We start from the raw sequence: 25,846 nt of genomic DNA on the forward strand, positions 1-25,846 counted from the left end.
GAGAGAGTAATGCAGCAGCGCTTTAGTCCTTTAGTCTGTCCAGCTGTCTCACCTCCTTATCTGTACACTCTGCTCAAACAGCTTCCAAAGCTTTAACTTTCATACTAATAACATAGTCAGCAACATTGTGCTTGTCATCTTGTTAACCGCATCGTGTAGAAACATTACATCTTGGAATTTGGACTCAAATGTTGTCAGTAATATGACTTAGAACGTTGCTGGTAAATGGTGAGTGAGAAAAGAAGCTCTGCATCATTATCATCAAAACATCAGTTGAGGGAAGGTTATTTGGAAGAATGGTGTTTGTCAGCTCCAGAGTTTTGTAGAACTGATGCCAAGGTGCATTGAAGTGTTTGGTGGCTCCTGGTGGCCCATGCACCTTACTAAGATACTTCATGCTGGCTTTCCCTTTAATTTGTCATGTGGTTTCACAATTGCATCTATTAACTGGTAAAATTACATCTGCAATGGTTTAATTCCATTCAGTACTGTTCTGTTGTCCTTTCTAGTTTATGTATTTATTGTCAACTGTATTTATTGTAAGTTTCATCTTATATTGTGCATTTGCACTTTATGTATTCCTGTGTATCGGGCTACTCCATAGTGCTGCGTCATTGTCCCGAAGAAACATTTAATTTGTAAAAATTAAATGTGTAAAAGTTACAACCCCAATTAAAAAAAAAATTGGGACGCTGTGTAAAATGTAGATAAAAACAGAATGCATTTATTTGCAAATCTCATAAGGCCGTATGTTATTCACAATAGAATATAGAAAACATATCATATGTTTAAACTGAGGGAATGTACCATTTTAAGGGAAAAAAATAAGGTAATTTTGAATTTGATGGTCGCAACACGTCTCAAAAAAGTTCGGACAGGGGCAACAAAAGGCTGGAAAAGTACTTGTTACTAAAAAGAAACAGCTGGATGTTAATTGGCAACAGGTCAGGGGCATGATTGGGTATAAAAAGAGTATCTTAGAGAGGCAGAGTCTATCAGAAGTAAAGATGGGCAGAGGTTGACCAATCTGAGTAAAACTGCCTTTACAATTTGTGGAATAATGGAGGTTAATTGTAATTGTTATTGTTGTAGCCTAATTGTTTCTTAAAATGGTACATTTCCTCAGTTTAAACATTTGATATGCTATCTTTGTTCTATTGTAAATAACATATGGGTTTATGAGATTTGCAAATCAATGCATTCTGTTTTTATTTACATTCTACACAAACGTTTTTGGAATTGGGGTTGTATAAAGGGGGATGACAATAAAAGCCTATGGACTTAACTTGGGATGATTGCAATAGAAGCCAGAGGGCAATGAAAAAATATCCAGGACATTACGGTTTCGGATGGGAATAAAATCCCTTAGATACACTGGTAATAATTACATTATTCCTCCTGCCCATGTAAAACTAATCCAGTCCAAATACTTAGACTTGAATCCTCCAGTGAATGACCCTTTTGTTATTTTTGTTTTGTCTACCACTAGAGGCAGCCAGTGACCACAGATTTCCACCTACACATCAACTCCATGTCACATAAATGTTTTTGACCTTCTTAAAACGAGTAATCTTATAAAATGCGTTTGTAAATGTTGTACAGAAGCTCAGTCCAGATGCAGCAAGACCACTACACATTCCTATAGGTCTCGGTATCCAGTCTCGTGCAGGCGGTTCGCTAGTTGCCATAGCAACGCAGGGCAAGCCTCGCGCTCATGTTATTCATCATCACGCTAGGCAGCTAGCTGGATAACAGTTCCGTGAAAGAGAAGGGGTTTTGTGTGTGTAGATAGACGTTGTGAGTTGTTTTTCTAAAGGTAAAGCCGTTAGGTATTGATTTGTTTTATGAAACGTACTTAATTTTTAAGCAAAGGATAAAAACCTGGTCTCAGTAACAAAGTTACTGCGCCATATTTTGCTAGTTAGCTGGGTTAGCCAGGTTTGGGCGTGAAAGGTTAGAGCTGAGGGCTAGCTTGATTGCTAGTGCTAGCTAGTGTCATAGCCTCTGTTACCAACCGATTGCGTGTGTATATGTGTGTGCGCGCGCGCCTGTGTGTGTGTGTGTGAGTGAGGGAGAGAGAGAAAGAAAACTAACGGAACAAACCCCTGGGATGCAGCTCATAACATTCCTTCACTTCTTGGGGTGGGGCGGTGTTTGGTTTTGAAGGTAAGACATTAGCTCGTCTTTTTTTAATCGCAATAGTTCGCTAGCTAATGTCTTATCAATCTAAAATATCGAGTCTATGTATAGCGAAGTTGTGTTTAAGACGTTTTCTTCGAGACTTGTGTAGGAAGCTAATTTTCCTGATGCTCTGGATAGCTAGCAAGTTTCCTACAGGAAAACAGTTTGTTGTTTTTATTATTAAAACAACAACAACAAAATGTCACAGGGTTAACTGCGTCTGCTATAATGTACCGTAACCAGGAGCCGAAAGGCAGCTGTTTGGGTGTAGATGGGAATCGCTGTTTACGTGTCGTTTACTCTTTCTTCTGTGTGCTGTCAGAGTTAGCAGTTCAAGTTCAAGGCCCGAGTAAGATAACCAGAGTCAGTCTGTAGAATAATCGACCAGCCATAACATTAAAACCACCTGCCTAATATTGTGTAGGTCCTCCTTGTGCTCTGACTCGTTGAGGCATGGACTCCACAAGACCTCTGAAGGTGTACTGTGGTATCTGGCACCAAGACAGCACCAGATCCGTTATGTCCTGTAAATTGCGAGATGGGGTCTCTATGGATCGGACATGTTTATCCAGCACATCCCATAGACGCTCGATCGGTTCGAGATCTGGGGAATGTGGATCTTGAACTCTTTGTCATGTTCCTCAAGCCATTCCTGAACAATTTTTAGAGTATGTCAGGGCGCATTATCCTGCTGAAAGAGGCCAATGACTGTGTGTTGCTATGAAGGAGTGTACATGGTCTGCAGCTATGTATAGGTAGGTGGTCAAAGTAAGATCCACATGAATGTCAGGACCCAAAGTTTCCCAGCAGAACATCTCCCAGAGCATCACACTGCCTTCGCCAGCTTGTCTTCTTCTCATAGTGCATCCTGGTGCCATATCTTCCCTAGGTAAGCGATGCACACTCACCGGGCCATATACTGATGTAAAAGAAAACGTGATTCATCAGACCAGGCCACCTTCTTCCATTGCTCCATGGTTCAGTTCTGATGCTCACGAGTCCATTGTAGGTGCTTTCGGCGGTGGACAGGGGTCAGCATGGGTACTCTGACCAGTCTGTAGCTACGCAGCCCCATATGCAACAAGCTGTGATGCACTGTGTGTTCTGACTCCTTTCTATCATAGCCAACATTAACTTTTTCACTAGTTTGTACTACAGTAACTCCTCTGTGGGATCGGACCAGACGGGCTAACCTTTGCTCCCCACGTGCATCAATAAGCCTGGGCACCCATGATCCTGTCACCAGTTCACTGGTTGTCCTTCCTTGGATCACTTTTGGTAGGTACTAATCACTGCACACTGAGAACACCCCACGAGACCTGCTGTTTTGGAGATGCTCTGACCCAGTCGTCTAACCATCACAATCAGGCCCATGTCAAAATGGCTCAGATCCTTACACTTGTCCATTTTTCCTGCTTCCAACACGTCAACTTTGAGAACAGACTGTTCACTTGCTGCCTAATATATCTCACCTACTGACTGGTGGCAATGAAACGAGATAATCAGTGTTATTCACTTCACCTGTCTGTGGTTTTAATGTTATGGATGATCGGTAAGTATGTGAGATATATATATATATATATATATATCACTTGATCACTGTGTTGTGTCTATTTTTCAAAACTGTCAGAATAAATTGCAAAAAATTAAAGAGCAATACAGTAGAGCTCTTACTATTACTACTGTATATATTTTTATTTTGTTTATCTAGATCTGAGATGTTTATTGTAATGTGTACATTATTTACATAAAAATGTATTACTTTATTTGAACAAACGTATCCAAACCTAGCTAGGGACAAAAGGGTCCATGTAAATTTTTCTAGTGTCTACATCTTATCTTAAACAGAGGTGAGCTGCTTTTTCTCTCAAATGTCTGATGGATACAATAAAACTCTATATAGGCATGCCCCATTTTATGGGCCCAACACAAGGATCATACCTTATTAATACCTTATTAATGTGTCATGACTTAATTATCTTGTTCCCACATTTTACTAGACCGGAGATATGATATCCCAGTCCCATGTGTTCATAAGTTATGGCCATGCATTATAAGTTGTGACCAAGCATTATTTTTTATTAAGTAGAGATACTGGAGCATACAAAATGCTACAGGTGAATAGGGTCATTTTTAAAAAAACACAATAGATATAACAGTCAATTTTCACCAGGTGATATTCTTAGAAATATTTTTATATCTTGAAATTAACATTTTCAAGAATTTTTTTTCTCGTTGTATTGAAATATTTCTATATTTCAAATTTATATTATTTATATTATTTATATACCATGAAGACCCTCTCAGGAGAAACACTTGTGGAAAAGTTTGTTGAAAGTTTGTTATTAATTTCTTCCTTCTGTAATCAAGAAAATACCATGCACTGTTATAAAAAAATATTTTATACCATTTTCAGTATAAAATCTAATGTAAATACAACAATAATCAACGTTTTGGGAAGTGCTTCTGCAAAATATGAGATTTATACAGGAAATTGACATTTATGTTCATCATGGAACATAAATTGATGTATGCACTCACCGGCCTCACTAAACCTGCTCATTCATACACTTACAGGAAATCATGTGACCAAAATTGCCCTTTCTACCTGTATTTTGCCTTAAGAGAAGTTTTGCATTGCCCCCCCACAATTTTATAAAAGTGTTATTATAAAATATTATTGACTTATTATGACCTAAAATAATTACCATGAAGTCATCCCTCCAGTTTACATGTGGATTATCAATATGTTATAACGAACATACAATACAAAGGGGATATCACTGGTGTTAGCAGATTAAACATTTCCAAGTGGTGGCAGCCGAAGCCATTTTAATACAAACCCTTTTAAAATCTGATTTTTGGTTCTGTTTTCTTTATTATGGCTGTTATCTCTCAATTTAGGCAAGGGGTTAACTCCTCCCCCTCATTCCCTTGCAAGGTCAACACATTTACATGCACAGAGCAAGGAAACATGAGTACAGGGAAGCCAAGTGGTCTCAAGCCACCTACTAAGATCAGTAGGCCTAGCTCTGTACCAACCAAGACCTCCCCTCCTTCAGGTAAAAATATATTACTGGTAGAATTAATTACTGATTTGATCTAACATATACGTAGATTCAGTCCTAAACTAATGTGTTGTATATTTATTTGCAGCCACCCTGAAAACTTTAACTTCCACAGGTCCTGGTGCTCCAGTTGTTAATGACTCGGTGGCAGAGTTTACTGTCGGTGAACGTGTATGGGTGAACGGAAATAAGCCGGGATATGTTCAGTTTGTCGGCGTAACCCAGTTTGCGCCAGGCCAATGGGCAGGCATTGTTTTGGATGAGCCTATAGGAAAGAACGATGGCTCTGTTGCCGGAGTGCGCTACTTCCAATGCGAGGACTTGCGAGGAATCTTCACCCGGCCTTCTAAACTGTCCCGGACTCCTCTTCCGGAGTGTGAGGCCAACGGTGCGCCACCTTCCACCAGCCAGGCATCAGCTGCTGTCATTCCTGCTTCATCGGCTGCTGCTGCGGAAGGTCAAGCCACGACCGCTACTAAGACCTCAACAAACCTGGCCACAGCGGCCAGCGGATCTGTCTCCAACCTGTCTGAAACAGATTCGACCATGAAGGGAAAACGGGAGCTGAAGCTGGGCGATCGTGTGCTGGTGAGCATTTATAATATTTATATAATGGCCTGACCATATTGTATTGCTGAAATAAAGGTTGAAAGAATTTTGAAACAGTACTGACAGATTCTTGAGAAACAGGACATCTTAGATGTGCAGAAGTCAGCTGTTCAAGCAAAACATTCCATCCTCCAACACATCCTGCATCTTTGGAAATTTCTGTACTTTTCAGGAGTCCAAAACTCCAAAAAGTCCAACTGGATTTTTTGTCACTTTACATCACCATAGCAAGAATAACATGGTTTGAGAGCTTAGATTTATGTGGTAGACTATAGGTTGAAAAAGAATTTCAAGTGACAAATCTCCAAGAATCCCCTTCTTCCACCTCTATCCTTCCTGTAATATTGAAACACTCGCTGGTGTCAGCAAGCAGGGCTTCACTGCTCTATTTGTGCTGGTGCCTACCTCCGCAGTTGTGATTCATCATGACATTTTTAGAGTTTAGGAAACATAAAAATGCTTTTGTGTGGGTGACAAAGGACCTGTTCTTGTAGAATAATAGTAACATAGAGACTACCGGTCCCTGTGTTATTCTGCTTTGTGTTGGTTCCATACATATCTGTATTTAAAAAGATGATAAATATTCATGGTTGACTTAAAAGTTGGAAGCGGCTCCTGAGGAACTTCCCCAGTTAAACCACTACGGGTTCTCTCACAGCACTCTGAGTTTCATAGTGGTGTCACTGCTGTTTTTGGCCAGATGGGAAGTTTGGCACCGTTTCTCTCTCACTGTAGATAAAGAGTGATGCAAGCCATTTGCAAAAGCTCTAAGCTATCATTTGGGGAATGTCAAGTGAAAATGTGCATAGCCAGTTCTCTACTTACTAATTAATACAAATCATTCTTAAGATGTTTGGATACATACCAAATCTGTTGCATTCCTAATCACAGATCGGGGGAACGAAGGCAGGTGTTGTGCGCTTCCTCGGCGAGACTGATTTTGCTAAAGGGGAATGGTGTGGGGTGGAGCTTGATGAGCCTCTTGGCAAGAATGATGGATCAGTGGCTGGTGCCAGGTATGACAGTATGCTAACCTAAATAAGCATGTATCCCTCACCTATATTTTCTACATTTCTATAACCCTTTATGGTTTTTTAAAATGACTTTTTTCAGGTATTTTCAGTGTCTGCCAAAGTATGGTCTCTTTGCTCCAACACATAAAGTGACCCGCATTGGCTTCCCGTCCACCACCAAAACCAAAAGCTCAAGGCGCAGGTCCACTCTGCAGCATAGCCCCAGTGCCTCTTCAGTCAGCTCACTGAGCTCAGTCACCTCTTCTGTAGGAGGAAAACCCAGTCGAGCAGGCCTGGTAAATACTTCTTTTTCACACGTATTAGAGATTGAAATGTTGGTCAAAATGAAAGTTCAATGATCCAAATGAGTGTAGTACTGTACCGTATGCCATTAAAGTAGGCAGGGCTTTTTTAAATATCTTTTGTTTTTTTGGTTTTCCTCATTGCCTAGCTGACAGAGACCTCATCCCGCTATGCACGAAAGATCTCGGGGACCACAGCCTTGCTGGAGGCTCTGAAGGAGAAACAACAGCACATCGAGCAACTCCTGGCTGAGAGGGATCTAGAGCGAACGGAAGTGGCCAAGGCAACCTGCCACGCTGGAGAGGTGCAGCAGGAGCTGGCCTTGCTCAGAAAAGGCCAGGAGCAGGTCAGCTGAGTGGTTATGTTCTCTCTCTCTCTCTCTCTCTATATATATATATATATATATATATACAAACACACACACAAATATAATATACACATACATACATACAGTGCCTTCCACTAATATTGGCACCCTTGGTAAATATGTGCAAAGAAGGCTGTGAAAAATTGTCTTTATTGTTTGATCTTTTGCTTTGATAAAAAAAAAATCACAAAAATACTCTGCTCTCATGGATATCAACCAATTGAAATCAAAACACAGGTTTAAAAATTTTTTTTAAAAATGTGGCACTTTTTTTAGTCAATACTATGTGCTACCTCCCTTTGCCAAGATAACAGCTCTGAGTCTTCTCCTATAATGCCTGATGAGATTGGATAATACATGGCAAGGGATCTAAGACCGTTCCTCCATACAGAATCTCTCCATGTCCTTCATATTTTGAGGTCCACGCTGGTGGACTCTCTTCTTCAGGTTTTCTATGGGTTTCAAGTCAGGGGACTGGGATGGCCATGGCAAGACCTTGCTTTTGTGGTCAGTAAACCATTTTTGTGTTGATTTTGATGTATGTTTTGGATCTTTGTCCTGCTGGAAGATTTAACCATGGCCCATTTTAAACTTTCTGTCAGAGGCAGTCAAGTTTTCATTATATGTTGATATTTTATAGAGGCCATGATGCCACGTATCCTAATAAAATGTCCAGGTCTTCTGACTGAAAAACAGCCCCAAAACATTAAAGAGCCACCACCATATTTAACCGTGGGCATGAGGGAGGTCCTTTTCCATATGGCCACCTCTCTGTGTGCACCAAAACAACCTCTGGTGTTTATTGCCAAAAAGCTCTATTTTGGTTTCATCTGACCATAGAACCCAATCCCATTTGAAGTTCCAGTAGTGTCTGGCACACTGAAGACAATTGAATTTGTTTTTGGTGGGGGAAAGTTTTGGAGACTTTCTGACCCCAAGACGCAACTAACTTCTGCAGTTCTCCAGCTGTGATCCTTGGAGATTTTTTGGCCACTCGAACCGTCCTCTTCACAGTGTGTTCAGACAATATAGACACATGTCTTCTTTCAGATTAATTCATAGCATCTCCAGTTAACTGAAACGTCTTATTTATTACCCTGATGGTGGAAACTGCCATTTTCAATGCTTGTGCTATTTTCTTATAGCCACTTCCCATTTTGTGAAGCTCAACAACCCTTTGCTGCACATCACAGCTAATAATTCTGGCACACATATATTTAACAAAGATTTTTTTTTGGATAAACCTGTGTTGTGTTTGCAATTGTTTGACATCCATTAGATCAGAGTATTTTTGTGAATTTTGTGAACAAAATATCAAAAGGTTAAACAATAAAGACAATTTTTCACAGCTTTTTTTTGCTCATGTTTACCAAGGGTGCCAATAGTAGTGAAGGGCATTGTATAGATGTTTAATTCTGTGACGTTTCATTAAAACATAACAGCATTTGTATATTTTGTAAGCATGCCTATGTATGCTTGTGTTACAAGTATGTTCTTGAGATGGAGGCTAAACTCGACCAGTTACGCAGGCTTGTGGAGACTGCAGACAGGGAAAAAGTGGAGTTGTTAAATCAGCTTGAAGAGGAAAAAAGGTCAAGTTTACCATACAAAATCAATGGCATATAAGAGTATGAGTTGGTTAAAATTCATTTGCTATTTTTCTTTTTCTTTTGCTATTTATTTGTTTTTGAGAGATAAATAAATGCTGATGGAAAGTTCTTTTGTCTGTTATGCAGGAAGGTAGAAGATCTTCAATTCCGTGTAGAGGAAGCTTACATTACCAAAGGTGACTTAGAGGTAAACTGATGCTTTCATTTCCATTTCTATATTAGTAACATGCAACACTACTATACAGTGCATTACATATATAAAATAAGCATTTCCTTTACTGCATGTGGTTTCTATTGTCAAGAATTCATCAATACTATTAAGTAATGTTTAATTGTGACATTTGCATTTTTTGTTAGAACACTATCTTACCGGTGTTTAATCACATTCTGCAGTCACCACTTTAGATCCTGCTATGAGCATGTTCAGGTTCTTATTACGACTTCTTTTTTAAAGCATTATTTAGTAAATATTACATTATAGATGTGTATTCATGTATCTAAATACATATATTTTTTGCTTTTACTTTAGTTTTTCTTATTTTTTTGGTCGCTTACCCTAATGAAAATATTTCACATACTAATATATTTATGAGAAGACATAACTCAGCTGTCTATTTATGCTCACGTATGCTATAATTTATACTAAAATGATTTTACAGTGTTGTGGATTAATCTAATGTTATTGTTTGGAAACGTGTACTTGTTTCATTCACTTCTCATTCATGCTTTTGTTATTTCATTTGTTTGTTTGCTCCCATGAGATTCTTACTCATTCTTGAATTCCTTGTGTTTTGCTTTTTCTGATCCTTGGTTTTTCACTGCAAACCCCTTGTTGCCATTCTAGTCTTCTTCCTTCGTGTCCAGCCGCCACACACACAGCTCTTGTGCCACTACTCTCTTTGTCCTCATTCATAGACAGTGGATGATGTCAAGGCTTTGCGTGAGGCTTTTCGTACTTGGCGTTAGGCTTGCATGTGACTGCAGCACTGCTGTTTCTCTTTCTCCTCTCCTCTTTCTACTAACAGACGCAGACCAAACTGGAGCATGCCCACATTAAGGAGCTCGAACAGAGCCTTCTCTTTGAAAAGACCAAAGCTGATAAACTCCAGAGGGAGTTAGAGGATACTAGGGTAATTCAGTCTCACATTATCAAATAAGGCAGGCATGTCGATGAGCGGGGATTGCATGAGCGGTCTCTCGGGGCTTGAGTCAGTACAGCGTGTTTGTAAAACTTTTGCCTTTTTTTGCACGATGGAGCGAGGTAGGTTTGGAGTTTTCACTAACAGGATGATGCAACGTCAACAGCATTTTCAGAGATACTAGATATTAGTTCAGAACCTATCAGAGAATATTGACTGAAAATCAGTTAAGCATGCTAATAAAGATGAGTCCTCTGTTATGATGTGTGTGTGTGTGTGTTACTGTGTGAAGTAGCTAATGGCAGTGGGTCTCATGTTATAGGTGGCCACGGTGTCTGAAAGGTCCCGGATCATGGAGCTGGAGAAGGAAGTGTCAGAGCTGCAGTTACGCCTACGATCTCAGCGAGCAGAAGCTGGATCAGGCTCACCTCCATTACAGGACAAAAAGGTCCGAGCCTTTATTCCAGGGCGTCTGCAGATTCTTGAAAAATTTATCTAAATTTTTAAAAAATTTCTGATATAATTTTTGAGTTGTGTTAAAAAATATTACATTTAACTTTTAAGATGCTGTTATTCATGGTTCACGAATACAGTGGGTGAACATTAGCACTCAGTAGTAGTGGCTGTATGAATCAGGAATATTTCTTAACGGATTATTTAGTTGATATTTAGACTTACAGTGCTTTGGCCGTGTCAACAGATTGTGTCCTCTTTATTCTGACAGGTTAGGGAGCTGAGCAATGAGTTGGAGGCCAGACACAAGGAGATGCTGCTCCTCCAGCAGAGACTCAGCTCCTCTCATCAGGAGAACATTTCCCTTCAGCATCAGCTGGATGATTTGGTACAATGTGTTTTTTCACTGTAGAATTTATACAGTCATGTGGAAAAATAAGTACACCCACCATGGAAAGTGTTGGCTTTTTATTTATACATTTATTTATATATTTATTACACATTTGGACAAAGAAAACATTTGATGTGATATTCTTTTGTGGAAAAAGTAAGTACACCCTTGGCCTCAGAAGCTAGTATTGCCCCGTTCTTGTAGGTGTTTTGCATAATTGTCCACCAGGCTCTGACTTCAGCTTGCTGGAACTGTTGACCACTCTTCCATGCAATATTCTTTCAGTTACAAGATGTTTGAGGGGTTTCTTGCATGTACAGCTCGTTTCAAATCCCCCCCACAATATTTCAGTGGGATTCAAATCCGGACTTTGACTAGGCCGTTCCATAACCCTTAGCCACTTGTAGATGATTTTCCTTACAGTGGAATGATGTATTTCAAATAATTCTGAGATCTTTTTTTAGGGATGCACTGAAATGAAAATTCTTGGCCGAAGCCGAAACCGAATATAATGAAACACTTGGCCGAAAGCCGAAGGCCGAATACCGAACACGTTTTTTAGCGTTTTTTCCATTTATTTTGCAATTTTTTTTCACCATTGCATAAATTAAATAGTCAAAATGTGCTTTTTACTATTTTGTCTTGCTTTTCAAAGAAAAAAATCACTTAAAAAACTACAATTTCAAAATATTTATTTAACACTGAACATTTTTTTTTCATTCCAGCAGGCATAGGGTACCAACAAGGCACAATATAACTTTAAATAAATAAATGAGTAAAATAAAAATATTTTGATGTGGTCATCTTTGAGCCCCCCTTGAATAGACGATGTTAGGCCTATAACTGACTGCTGTAACACTCTGTAGCCTACAACTAAAAAGTGCATTGACAAGAGTGCAAAAAATGGTTCTACTTGGTTCTATACGGCTGATTATATTGGGGATATATACCGCTCACGTCCCTGTACACCTCGCAGAGTATTATAGTAGATACTGGATTTGTCTGCCTGCCCTTAAATAAATATGTCTTTACCTGCTTCTGTACTCTACTCTCTTACGTCTTGCGACGTGACAGAAACTAAACAAACACACAGTAAACATCCGAAGAGCACGTAGCTCGTGCATGTAGCTCGTGCATGCGTGCGCCCCCTCGTTGAGGTCGTGACATTCACGCGTCTCACTCTGGTTACTAGGCTATTTGGTCGCGTCATCAAACACGTCATTGTTCGGTCAAATTTAATCGGCCTTTTCACTTATTTGGCCGAACACTGAGAGTGCTTTTTTTGCTATTTTCGGCTGAATAATTTCGGTTGCTGAACATTCGGTGCATCCCTATCTTTTTTTAAGACCCTTGCCAGACTCATAGGCATCCACAACATTTTTTTTTCTGTACGCCTTACAGAACTCTTTCGATCTTGGTATGATGTCATCGACCACACACCTCAATAACAAAGGGAACACCAGACACTAGATATGAGAGGCGTTTAAATAAGACTCCCTAAGCAGGTTCTAATCACAAGCACCCAGTCTTGAACACCTGATTCTAATTGTATGGATTTCAAGGTGTGATAAATGTAGGGGTGTGCTTACTTTTTGTTGGATCTGTTTTTTGTTCAATTAAATAGTGAAAATTACTAAAAACTGTCAATTTTATGTGTCATTTGATAAGAGTACATCAACATTATTAATAGGCATTGTTTCAAACAGGATCAAATATTTGCATGTCAAAAAAGTCAACAATTTCCATGGGGTGTACTTATTTTTTCACATGACTTTACATACAGACCAAAACATGCTGTTTTATTCAGATTTTGGCTTTCTGTCAGTTATCGTCTTTATCTATAAGAAATGAATAAAACACAACAGTGAATGCTGTAATAAGGAAATAATCCATGATGGGGTGGTGTGATGTGACCTGACGCAAAGCGGAGTGGATTATTTTCCTATAACAGTATGCAATGAAGTGTTTTATTACTCTTATACCACAGCAGTTTGCCACATATTTTTTGTTTTTGATTTATTATTTATTAATGAATGAAACGTCATACATTTTCATCATTTATAGTTACCGTTAATGTTATGGAATGCCTGCGAGACAAATTAGCATATGTTATCACTTACGTTATTCTTTCACCAACATCTCTTTTTTAACTTTCTCTTGAAATTCATACGAAAAACAGCAGAGAAACCGAAAAGCACAAATCCTCTGTCCAGTAGACTCTCCTGTGGTAGAAAACGTTCTGACTGCTGACACCGGAGACTCCTTCTATAAATGTTAAACAAATATCTCCTTATAAAAAGATTCACCATATCAGCGATTGCATGTTTTTAATCTGTTTATTTATTAGCCTTTGATTATGTGGGGTGTCTGCCATACAAGTAACTGTGAGTGCGCTGTTGCTATAGTAACAAGAAAATATTACTTACAACAAGCGCATTAATATAAACCTATCATGGGAACTACAGCTGGCACTACTTTCAGAGCTGCTGTCATAGAAAATTATTCAGCACCAGCTGACCAATCAGATTTGAGAATTTAACAGCGCTGTGGTATAAATTACATTAATGACTCTTTTTGTTGCTGATATGAGCATAAATTGTAGGCACACTTTTAGCAGTGCTTGTGATGAAAAACCTGGATAAAGAAGGTTTATAATGTATTCTACTGTGCCAAATACAGTTGAGTACCCAAATCTTCGACTGCTCCATTAGCTTATTCTCATTTGTGTTTCATTATCACAGAAGAAAAAACTTGATACAGAAGCTGAAGAAAGTAAAAAAAATGCACTCTCCATACAAGGTAAAAAATTCACATCCGTGGGTTGCATGCACATCTGGACATTGTTGAACCTTTGTATCATACTTTTGCATTGCTGAATATACATAGCGAGGCGAAGAACTCCATTGTTTTGCACGATATAGCAGTAGCATAGTGTTAAGATTTTTCTTGTTTGTTTGACTGAAGGGTGTGTATGTTGCTCTGAGTGATTATCCTTGTGCTTGTAGAGATGCAGAGTAGCATGCAAGCAGACAAGGAACAACTGGAGCAGCTGCACAGTGAAAAGCAGAAGCTGGAGGAAGAGATAGCCTCGAGGCAGCAGCAGGAGCTGCGATGTAATGAGGAGCACAAGCAGCAGGAGAAGGAGCTGCAAGAGAGACTAGGCCGAGCGGAGCAGGAGCTGAGCAAAGTGCAGGAAAGCAGTGCTGAGCTGGAGCAGAAGGTGGCTGAGCTGCAGATGTTCAAGGACAAAACCCAGGTAAGGGGACTGACCTCAAAAGTAGTGTAGAACATGTGTTTAACTGCTTGGTCAGTGACGAGCTAGATGAGGATTGAGTTATTGTGTCATATGTCATGGGCAATATGACGAGCCCAAAGGTTTCGGCGATGCATCCTGATTCAGTATACTTGTCGCATGCACTTGACACATTTTGTTGTGTGATACGAGTGTGGAAGGAAAATTCCTGTGAAACTGTCTGCTAGTAAACTGCGTTAATGGCCCACAGGGAACAGGTCTACAGTATTACATTGATTGAATTTCCTACTTGGCAGCTGTGCATACCTCACTTGGAAGGAATCCACAGTGCTTTGTAGCTCCATCCCTCTGATCTGCAGGCATGAAGGAATCAGTGAGGGGAAAAAAGGGCTTTCTGAGCAAATCATATTGCTTACCTTGTGTCATTTTAAACAGCTACTCAAGGAAAAAAACATGCATCAAGAAATAGCTTTTTCTTTTCGCCTGAATGTGGAAACATTAACTTCATAAATGAACAGTGGGTTTAGACTAAAAGCAGTCCTCAGGGTTCTTATCACAATGACTCAGTTATTACAGATATACCATTTGCATCCATTTAACTCCGATTGTGTTTCACCAACACTTCCACGCTTGCCTAATGTGAGATGCACAGGGCACGAAAGTGCTAAAATGGCACAGACAAGCGAATAAAATAGCAATGTTTATAGCTCTGTATGTGGCAGTTCTGGTGCTCTCACAAATATATGGGCAAGTACCTTTAAAATTCAACACAGAGGATAATTGCATACATTTTTCAATAACAAAAAAAAGTCAAACGCGAGGTGAATGGAGAGTAAGAAAGATCACCATAAAGACAAAAAAGAAATTGTTAATAACTGTTGTATATGGCTTGTTTCCTGTCAGAAAGCCTTGGTAAGGTCATTTTAACCTAATGTTTCTTTTTCCCAGAGTGGCCAGTCTGCAGATGCTTTGGAACATCTAAAACAAAGAAATCAAGATCTACAACAAGAGGTGAGTAAGCTTGACTTTTTCTGATTGGGTTTGCTGTGAGGTTAACCTTCTGGGAAAATAAGGGCTTTTTTGATTTCGTGACCTTACATTCAGTGATCAAGCGTTCTTGCAGTGGGTGGAGCTTTCGAGTGGTGTACGTCCTATTTAGTTTCTATGCTGCAGTTTTCATTTGACTTGTCTCGTGCTTTTGAACTATATTATTACTAATCCGGTTAGCCTTTTTATAGATGGAATTTCATAGTATTTTAGTGTTCATACAGTTGTGCAGTCATTTATTGTAAGTGAAAAGTAGACTTGCCCCCTCACAGCTGCAGGGTCTCTGGCTTGAACCTAATTTCAGACAGATTACTGTCTTTGTGGAGTTTTGCACGTTGTCATTGTTTGCGTGTGGTTTACCTCTGGGTTCTCTGGTTTCCTTTCCCCTCCTAAAAATATGCTGGGTAGATAAATCAGCCACTCTAAATTGGTCCTAGGTGTGAAGAGTGGGCAAATGTGCCTGATCCAGGATAAAGCAGTGAAGATAAATAAATGAATGAACCTTAAAGAATATAACAGACTGACATCATGATGCAGCTATTACCCAACTTGTATATGTTTTTGCCTTACAGCTTTATGCACAGCATGTGGAAGCATGTGTGTTTATGTAATCACTGAAATGGTCACTGAAAGGACATTAGCAGTTAGGGTTCTACTGCCTTTGTAGGGCTGTGAAACATTAAGCTTGATGATCTTGTTTTTCAGATCTATATATCTCTTTTCTGTGTGGCTATAAACCTCTTAATATCAAACTAATAGACAGAAATTAAATCTGTAAATCATTATTTAAGTTGGTGTTGCACCATACAGACGTAGTACGTTAATTTTAGGAGGATGCGTACAAGCAACGTGACAAATGACTGTAGGATACGTGCGATGCCCATATTGCGTACGTGTAGTTACAACTCATGTACTCCATGGTTAATTTGAGTGATTATCATCATCAGTAAAGTACAGTGTTCAATACAATCCATACATAGTACAATATTCGATACAGTCATCAATACAAAATCAGAATTTTGAGAAAAGTGTCAGAACTTGTGTGATTTACATCCTCGGTAGGGGGCAGTATCAACATTTTGTCTTCCTCAGCATCAGCACAATTTTTGAGTGCTGTCCGTTTTATAGGATTCCCATATGGGGACATCTTTGGTGTTGGTACTCAAAAAGAAGTAAGCAAATGGCAATATTCCTAAGGAAATCAAACCACTCTAGTTGATGCTCGAGTCAGTTGTAGAACTTCAATTGTATACGCGACCTTCCGCTTTTAAATGACAGAACTATGTGTTTAAATGTGTTTGAATGTTATTGTAAAGACTCAAACTTGTAGTCTGGCTTAGGAATGCTTTCAGCCCAGTCCATTCTTGAAGAGCAGTGCAGCAGTGATTTGTTCATTTGACACCTACCATGCTGAAGCTGAGCTTTGGACTCATAGCTCTATCTGTCTTACTCTCTCACCCTGTCAGTCTCTGCCAGCGCTTTCCACACATGATGTAATCATGCACATGTTATTGTGAGCCTGGTGGCTGGCTGCCTTGTTCCGCTTGGCTGGGCAGAACATCAGGGGTTGGAATCACTTAACTGTGCAATGTTAGTCAGCAAACACATTTTTGCCCTCAATTTTGTTTATACTCCCCTTTATATCGTTTCCTTTTATAGAATAAAAAAAAATAAACAGGCAATTTTAGACCTCAAATTGGCCAGACGTTTTTGCCTGACAAATTCTACGAATATCCTACATTCCCTTAGACAGGGCAGATTGTGGGATGAAGAAGCATTGCCGATGCTAAATTTGCGTAATGTGACAGATTTTGTGAATCAGTATGTACAGTCAGACGATTGGCAGTGCTGAGAAAAACATGGAGGCAGAGAGAACAGGTGCCTGATGCAGGATGCCCAGCGACATAGACGTAAACGCGGGGAACGGATAAGTGGACCTGATTGGTGGAGAGGGTAGGATGGAAACGGGGTGGGGGGACAGACGGTGGAGGGGGTAGTGCTGGGAGAGAGACAGAAAGACACAAAGAGAGAGGGAGAGGGAGGAGCTTGGCAATGCTTACGTATTAAAGCTGTCCTGTGAAACATGTCAGGGAGGGTGTGAATGTGAGTGCTCGGGACGGCGGCAGCTCGAGAATGCTTGCATGCTGAGGGAGCTGCTCTCGGATGCTCGTTCACTGTCACTCAGCAGGGGGTCGGTGGCAATGCATTATTGATCTTGCTGGTTTGTCTGCATAAAGAGGTTTCAAGGCTACACAGACATGGATGTAGCAGCTTTGCAGCAGAGCTACTCAGGAAGCATGTATACCTCTCACTTCCAGGTACCGCACTCTCAGTCTGAGCATAGAGTAAACCTTCTACTCCTTGGGGAGCATGTTGTGTTTCGGATCTGAAGAAAACAGTTCTGAAACTGCTAGTAAATGATACCGATTGTGGCTGTATGTTTGACCTGTCTGGCTGTTTTAATTGTAAAAATATATACTGATTTTGTATTGGCTGCCTAAAATTTGGGGCTGTAAACTTATGAATTCTTTTGTGCATGAGTTCTTTTACTGGCAGCACGTATATCTAAGTCTATATTTAGTGATTGATAGGAAGTAGGCTTGGTCGATGTGTGTGTGTGTGTGTGTGTGTGTGTGTGTGTGTGTATATATATATATATGTATATGTATATATATATATATATATATATATATATATATATATATATATATATATATATATATATATAATGACATGATATATCACAATACATTTTTCAGAGAGCATTGTGAGTATTGTTACTTCTATAACACTGATTCACAGTAATAATGTAGCTGACTGGATGTTACTTTTTTCCCATTTATATGGAAACACGCATATACTATCCTTTATTAACCTATTGACTTTTTTGTGAACATTGGGATAAGAATAAGTCCATTTTTTTTTTTTTACAAAATGATTGGCTTCTAGTCAAAATGATTGATTTATAACCTCTGACAGATTGGCAAATAATTGATTAAAAACACATTAAGGCAATTATCAAGCTATTGTCACTGTTAACGCTTAACATTTCTGTGTAATTTAGACAGGCTCAGTTTTTTATAAGCTGGTCACTGGTTAAATTGGTCTGAACTTCAGATGGTAAGAGAAAAAGGGAACTGATTAAAGTCAAAATCTGTGAATTTTTTAATGGTTAACTCCAGCTGTTCATACTTGCTCTTCTTCATATATACTGTATATTCGAGACATTTGGCTAATTATAATCGTTTATTAGAGGTCAATGAGATTGATGCATATAATCTGTTTTTATCTCCCTTCCTCCAGCTTGAAGCCCTGAAGCAGCAAAACTCCAACTATCAGGAGGAGCTTAATATGTGCAAGGAGCAGCTCAGTTCTGAGAACCAGCGCACTGGAAGCCTGTGCAAAGAAATGTGCGTAGTCTTTATCTAGTCACCCCATGTTGCACCATCAGAGACCCACTTATGCCAATCTTTATGGGTACTTAGTTTTGACACAGTGTTTCTGTGAGACATTGAATGAAAACTGAAGAAAAAAGAGATCAGAAGGCAGGTGGCTACAGCATCTTTCATTGATTATACCACACAGAAACAAACAAAGTCGTAATCATGCGGTTTACCTTCAAAGCACTTTCAGTCAGGTTTTGTGGGAATTTACCCACAAGTCATTTTCCATTGAGTAAAGACTTAGTACATGAAATCTAATGTGTCTTTAAAAGACACAGAACCATATTCCAGATGATTTTCCTAAGATGCGTCTCTCCTTGACCTGTCCGTGACCTGACTAGAGGGGAGCTCTTATCACACATGGAGATATTGTGACTCCTCGAGCAAGATATTGCTGTATCTCTAATACAGGAAACCGGCTTGCTGGCATTTGTTTTTAAGAGAATGAGTTTGGGTCAATTGATGCTTGCAGTTCCAGTTCATCGTAATGCATTCACTATAATTGTTCTCCGTGTTTCTTGTGGTATGCCCTCAATTTCTTATGAATACTCCAAAATGATTTCCTGGTCGCATTTGAACTTGATGATCCTTTTAAGTGTGATAAATTGGATTTAACAGTGCTCAGCTGAATCAGTCTGAGCAGATGATGCACATGCAGAGGTCATTAATGACTGTGCGTGATGATTCAACTGGAATAGCGGCTTCTTAAAAGCATCCTTTAAAAAAAAAAAAGAAGTCATTTGTTTGCTTGTTAATTCTTTTTAACTACTCACATCCCACAAGAGTCAAAATAATAATTAAGTAATACCAATAACAATAAGAGAGACTAGAACAAGTACAGAAGGGAAATATTAATATGTATCACGTCACAAGTCTGAACAACGAGTAGAATAAAACATTAACCACCGTTATTGTAAATCAATGTCAGGAAGGTGAAAAGAATGCATGTTTTTTTCAGATATTACTGTGATATGCATGTGACCACATATCAAATAAGTACAGATGGATGACCAAGGAATAAAACAACATTTGTTGTTAGCTCTAGAGCTGTACTGGAGCAATGAACATTGCTCTTCCAAAAGATAGTCTTTTTTCAATCGGTGTCTTGATTATGGTGGTAGAGAGCGCTGTCTAACACGGTGCTCCAGAATCTGCACTCTGTGTTCAACTGGGTTGTCATCTGGTGACTGAAGACCATAGCGTATGATTTACGTCATTTTCATCCAACTCAAACCATCCAGTGAGCCGTCATGTCCTGTGGATGGGGCGGAGTCATCTTGAAAGAGATCATTCCCATCAAGATGAAGGTGATCTAAGCCGACATGCCAGCAAACCACAGCAAGACCACATATTTAAAGATTAGATCTCTAAGGTAAAGGAACTGAGAGAAGTCCAGGATTTCAAAGATGGCTTTATAGCGGCCACTTCAGTGGACAGAAAGAGACTAGAGGGATGTGGATGAAAGTAGCCGTTGTGTTTGAGAGTATTCTTTCTCATCTTGCAGTGAGGAGCTGAAGCTAACAGCCAATCAGAAGTCATTGAGGCTTGTGGCACTCCAGGAAGAAAACGAGAAGTTGTCTCAGAAACTAGATGGCAGCCGACAGGTGAGTTATAAGCAGTATCAGCTACTGCTAGAGTTTAGTTTATTGAATAGTTTTTTTTTTTTTGTTGTTTTTTTTACATAAGATGTCACCTATGGAGATTTATAAGTGGGCTTTGTTTTTGCAAGGGTGAGCATCTGACTACGGACAACCAGTCGGAGATTAGGGAGAGGTAAGAGTCTCTCTGACGTTTGGGTTTCACTCCACCCAGCTGTAATTACTGTGCCTTGAAATTACTGTTAGTTCCTGAGACGGACATTTTACAACGTGCCTTAAGTGTTGTGTTGAAAGCCAGAATAAAGACTTTACACTTCAAGTGAGGTTCTCTAAAGGAGTTAAATGATATATTTTGTCTGTCATCTTAATGTTAAACACATTTATTTAGAAGTCTGTCCGTAGTAGGAGTTTAGAGAGTCGCTGCTTCAGATCAGGCTCAATATTTACGATACAGCTGCACCAAATTATAAGAGCATATATGAATTGCTGTATCATATTTGTATTTGCACTGTAATTTAGAAATGTTATTAAATGTGCTTATGTCTCTTGCTCTTTTTAAAAAAATCCAAATCCATGTTTCTCTATACTGCTCACTCCCAGTAATGCTGACATATTCTCACAGAAGCAAACCGTTTCTATTTTTCCGTTAAAATTACTGTTTGCACAACATTGCATCACATTTTTTAACAAATTGTCCCACACAGCATTTTACCATATCGAAACAGCACTTAATTAAATTATATATCCTTAAGGATTTTATTTTTTATTAATTTGGTATCACATATTGACATGCATATCGTGTCATTCTGGAACAGAGAGACACACACCCAGTAAGAAGTGGTTAATAATTGCCAGAACAGGAGTGGAGAGCAGCTTTTTAAAGGCATGTTGGGAAATGAGGGCCAGTGAAGGAGAAGCTAAAAACTCTCTACTGTATTCCTTGGAGAGATCATCTAAAATAAGCTCTGTGCTATATAAGGATTCACAGTATGTTCTGGAGAACTTGCAGGTCGTTGGAAAGTTTCTCTCTCCCTCTCTCAGTATGGTTTTGTTTGCAGAAAGTAATCCCAGTGAAGATTACTACTACTTGTATTGTCACCTTAATTTCTGCTTGTACACTTGCTCTGTTTCAGCAGATAAGCACCTTTTAATTTGTTTCGCTGAAACTGTGTGCTCTTTCAGGGAAAACGTCAACACTTTAATATCCGAGAAGGACAAAGAATTAGAAGCGTTAAGAAATGAGGTACGAGCTTCGAGTACTGATTCAAACTCCACAAAGCCTACGTACACAGGTGCATCTCAAAAAATTTGAATATCGTGGAAAAGTTGTTTTTTTTTCCTGTAAATTAAATTCAAAAATTGGAAGTTTTATGTATTCTAGATTCATTACACATAAAGTGAAATATTTCAAGCCTTTTTTGTTTTAATCTCGATGATTACAGCTCACGGAAATCAAAAATCCAGTGTCTCAAAATATTAGAATAAAGAATTTATAATCGAGAAATGTCGACCTTCTGAATAGTATGTTAATTTATGCACTCGACACTTGGTCAGGGCTTTAATCATTTTGCACGAATTACTGCATCACTGCGGCGTGGCCTGGAGGCAATCAGCCTGTGGCACTGCTGAGGTGTTATGAAAGCCCTGGTTGCTTTGATAGCTTTCTTCAGCTCGTCTGTATTGTTGGGTCTGGTGTCTCTCATAGATTCTCTATGGGGTTCAGGTCAGGCGAGTCTGCTGGCCAATCAAGCGCAGTAATACCATGGTCACAAACCAGTTACTAGTAGTTTTGGCACTGTGGGCAGGTGCCGAGTCCTGCTGGAAAAGGAAATCAACATCTCCATAAAGCTTGTCAGCAGATGGAAGCATGAATTGCTCTAAAATATCCTGGTAAATGCTGCATTGACTCTCGACTTGAGAAAACACAGTGGACCAACACCAGCAGATGACATGGCACCCCAAACCATCACTAACTGTGGAAACTTCACACTGGACTTCAAGCAACTTGGATTCTGTTCCTCTCCACTCTTCCTCCAGACTCTGGGACCTTGATTTCCAAATGAAATGCACAATTCACTTTCATCTTCCCCATGATTATGGTTATGTGTACTGAACCAGACTGAGATTAAATACTCAGGAAACCTTTGCAGGTGTTTTGAGTTAATTAGCTGATTAGAACTCTTCTCAGGTCGACATTTCTCTATTATAAATTCTTTATTCTAATATTTTGAGATACTGGATTTTTGATTTCCATGAGCTGTAAGCTGTAATTATCAAGATTAAAACAAAAAAGGCTTGAAATATTTCACTTAATGTGTAATGAATGTAGAATATATGAAAGGTCCACTTTTTGAATTATGGAAATTACTGGAAAAATGTAACTTTTCCACGATATTAACATTTTTTTGAGACGCACCTGTACATCTATGTGTCACATTTTTGTCATAGTTGGTGTATTGGAGGTTTGAACTAAGAACACTGCTATGTCAGATTGCAGTGTTGCGTGGAGAGAATGCCATGGCTAAAACACTGCAGGCAGCGGTGGAGTCTCTGGAGCGGGACAAGGTGAAGCTACAGAGCAGAGTGCACAGCCTCGAACAGAAGCTGGAGGGTAGACCGAGGGATGACCAGGATGACAATTCCTCAGGTAAGCTAGCATGCTAAAGCTGCACCTGTAATGCTTTATAATCACTGTGGTTTGGATTGTAATGTGTATTATGTACCTCCTATATTATGTAGGTGATGCAGCTATAAGCCAGCTTAAAGAAGAGAAAGAGTTTGCTGAGGGACAGGTAAACAAGAAAGAAGTGTTATTGATGTAAAGAACCACTCTTGTGTTCTTGTTTTGCTCCACAATACATCTGAAGTTTGTACATACAAATGTGTAAGTTATTCTGTATTCATTAGCAAATGTATAAAGTAAGCGAAACTATCACAATAAAGGAAGTTTCTGACAAAGAAGTACTGGCAGAAACATAATTTGGTTAATTATCAACAATCATTTGGTTAATGAGTACAGTAAATCTTTGGTGTCCTTAGTATGGCACAGTGTGTGGAATATTAAAAATATCCAACATACCTTAGCCTGCTGTAATTGAGTTAAGAAACCGTTATCGTACCGTGATGGCAGCAAGTGTAGCCTGTGATCACATAGGGGATGTGCTTTTTTACTTTATAAACAGGTGATTTGTGAGTCATGCGTTTGTCAGATCCTGCTGATGTAGCTTCATTCCAGATTCCTCTCTTTTAACAGTGATGGATACCAAAGCTAATTGACTATGAGCTCCCCCTTGTGGAGAACTTTTCACTGAGTGAGCCAGGTCCCTGAGGTTATTGTGTGTGTATGTGTGTATACTCAGCTGTTTTTTTGTTTTTTTTACTCATCAGATCAACTTCCTCAACTCGGTCATCGTAGATCTTCAGAGGAAGAACGAGGAGCTGAAGGTGAAGCTGAAGAAAATGGCCTTGGCTGAGTTCAATGGGAACGACGAGAACGACGGGTGGGTCCACTTCATTACTGATCCACATGCAGGATATGATGTATACGAATTGTAGGCTTTAAAAGTAGTCTCAATCACATTCCTCTTACTTTCTTATTTAGGTCGGGTGAGATCAGGAAAAAGAAGAAAGCCCCGCCACGTGTCTTCTGTGACATCTGTGACTGTTTTGACCTGCACGATACAGAAGACTGTCCCACCCAAACGCAGTCTCCCGACTCGCCGCCTCATAGCACACATCACGGCAGCCGCGGAGGAGAGCGGCCCTATTGCGACATCTGCGAGGCGTTCGGCCACTGGACGGACTCCTGTAATGACGACCAAACCTTTTAAACCTTTGTTGTTCTGCGTTCTGAAAAACAGACCAAGTGCAAAATATTTAGACCTAGGTAAGCTCTTATTTTTGTATGCTCTCTGTGCGATTTTAAAGCATTCCTATCAACCGAAGGCTATGTGATGCTGCTTTATCAGAAGGTAAAGGAGAGATGTCCTGCTTGTGTGTCATTAATATCGTTTTGTGTGTAGTGTAGATCATATTTTGACAGTGATCTGACCTCCTTGTGGTAAATGAACACTTATCACAGACACACGGAAGCTTTCATGCCAAACGCTGACGTTTAAGCTGACCAATAGTAAATTATTGCACTGCTCACTTTAAATGCGTTCTTTGTTACATAATAAGCACATATTTTTAACTGCCAGTTGTCTAAGTTATTCTTTTATATTAAATGTCAAAAATGAGGTAAATTCTCTGTCTTATGAATGGCTTTTTAAGTGTTTTTACATCTTGTGTACTAAAATGATTAAAACACAACTTTGCATCCAATTCCATCACTCTGTAATAGGTGTAATATTTATATCAAAGACAGTGTTTACAAATTAACCTGTTAAACTTTCAAGTTTCGTGTTTCTGCAATTGCGCGTTATGCAAAGATAACTGTATGTTTTTGGGCATTTTGTTTAAATGAGATCATATGTACACGACAGGCCAAAAGTATTGAAGCAAACTGAATTCTCTCATTAATGAGCAATGAAACCAGAATCATACCAGCGTAAACCTCATGGGAAAAAAATACCTTGAATTTGTCAATGTTATTAGAGCTAAAGAAGAAGATATTGCTGATTATAATGTTGAATTTAATTAACATCTGTAAAAATCTGATCTACTGTTACTGATGTACAGTAATGCTGCAGACATTTGTCTTTTGGTACTGTAAATATACATATTTTTGTCAGTTGTCTCTATTCATTTACACACCTGCTTCCATACTTGTGGCCTACATGGATGGTGTCATTCATTTTACAATTGTTTGTAATGATCAAAGTGTTTCTAATAACAGCAAAATATGATGAACTAATATTCTCACACTACAATAGTCTTTAATTATTGTACTGTTCATGAAGTGTATGCACACTAATTCTATATAAATCATAATGAACAAAGTTTTTGATGGATGTACGGGTTATTTTTGCTATTGTTTCTGTCGGAAGTGTTTTAGTCTTTGCCTGATATATTTTATAAATTCAGCGTACAACCAAGCAGCGTGGTTTTTGCTTACAAAGTAGAATTTCTTGCTTATCTACTTACAGTTTCGCATTTAAAAAGAGGATGGTGTTCGATGACTTATTGCACTACTACTAATACTGGAACAGTGCAATCATTTATTTATTTGATTATGGACACTGCTAGAAATATTATTTGAATAAATTTAGTCTGTAGTTTGTTTTAGTTTTGCTACAGAATTATTGGCACTTTCTATGAAAATGAGTATATAAAATAAATAATGCATACAATGCATGATATTTTAAAATGAGATATATATATATATATATATATATATATATATATATATATATATATGCTGTACAGTTTA

At 39.0% G+C, this 25,846-nt stretch overlaps 1 protein-coding gene across 5 annotated transcripts; it reads left to right on the plus strand.

The window, feature by feature from the left end:
- Positions 1–1,688: 1,688 nt before the first annotated feature.
- Positions 1,689–25,427, plus strand: clip1b (CAP-GLY domain containing linker protein 1b). 5 transcript variants are annotated; one of them, XM_017488595.3, is made up of 22 exons: positions 1,689–1,816; positions 5,086–5,243; positions 5,338–5,837; positions 6,750–6,874; positions 6,972–7,167; positions 7,323–7,520; positions 9,030–9,133; positions 9,278–9,338; positions 10,177–10,281; positions 10,613–10,738; positions 11,015–11,131; positions 13,876–13,933; positions 14,140–14,390; positions 15,336–15,398; positions 18,738–18,844; positions 20,382–20,481; positions 20,607–20,650; positions 21,658–21,718; positions 22,966–23,122; positions 23,215–23,267; positions 23,863–23,975; positions 24,077–25,427. In XM_017488595.3, the coding sequence occupies exons 2-22, from the start codon at positions 5,156–5,158 to the stop codon at positions 24,303–24,305; spliced, it is 2,856 nt and encodes a 951-aa protein (XP_017344084.1). In that variant the 5' UTR covers positions 1,689–1,816; positions 5,086–5,155; the 3' UTR covers positions 24,306–25,427. The 5 variants fall into 5 exon arrangements, with proteins under 5 accessions (XP_017344084.1, XP_017344086.1, XP_017344085.1 ...); XM_017488597.3 differs by having other exon boundaries at positions 1,692–2,166; positions 5,365–5,837; XM_017488596.3 differs by having other exon boundaries at positions 1,693–2,166; positions 5,123–5,243.
- Positions 25,428–25,846: the final 419 nt, after the last annotated feature.

This window comes from Ictalurus punctatus, chromosome 16 (genome assembly GCF_001660625.3).
Source record: "Ictalurus punctatus breed USDA103 chromosome 16, Coco_2.0, whole genome shotgun sequence".
Taxonomy (NCBI): Eukaryota; Metazoa; Chordata; class Actinopteri; order Siluriformes; family Ictaluridae; genus Ictalurus; species Ictalurus punctatus.

Excerpts from the sequence above, each read along its gene's own strand:
- clip1b (XM_017488595.3), top strand. The coding sequence starts at position 5,156 with ATGAGTACAGGGAAGCCAAGTGGTCTCAAGCCACCTACTAAGATCAGT. Across the intron at positions 21,719-22,965 it reads TAGAAGCGTTAAGAAATGAG|ATTGCAGTGTTGCGTGGAGA; the intron begins GTACGAGCTTCG and ends CTGCTATGTCAG. Across the intron at positions 23,976-24,076 it reads GGGAACGACGAGAACGACGG|GTCGGGTGAGATCAGGAAAA; the intron begins GTGGGTCCACTT and ends TTTCTTATTTAG.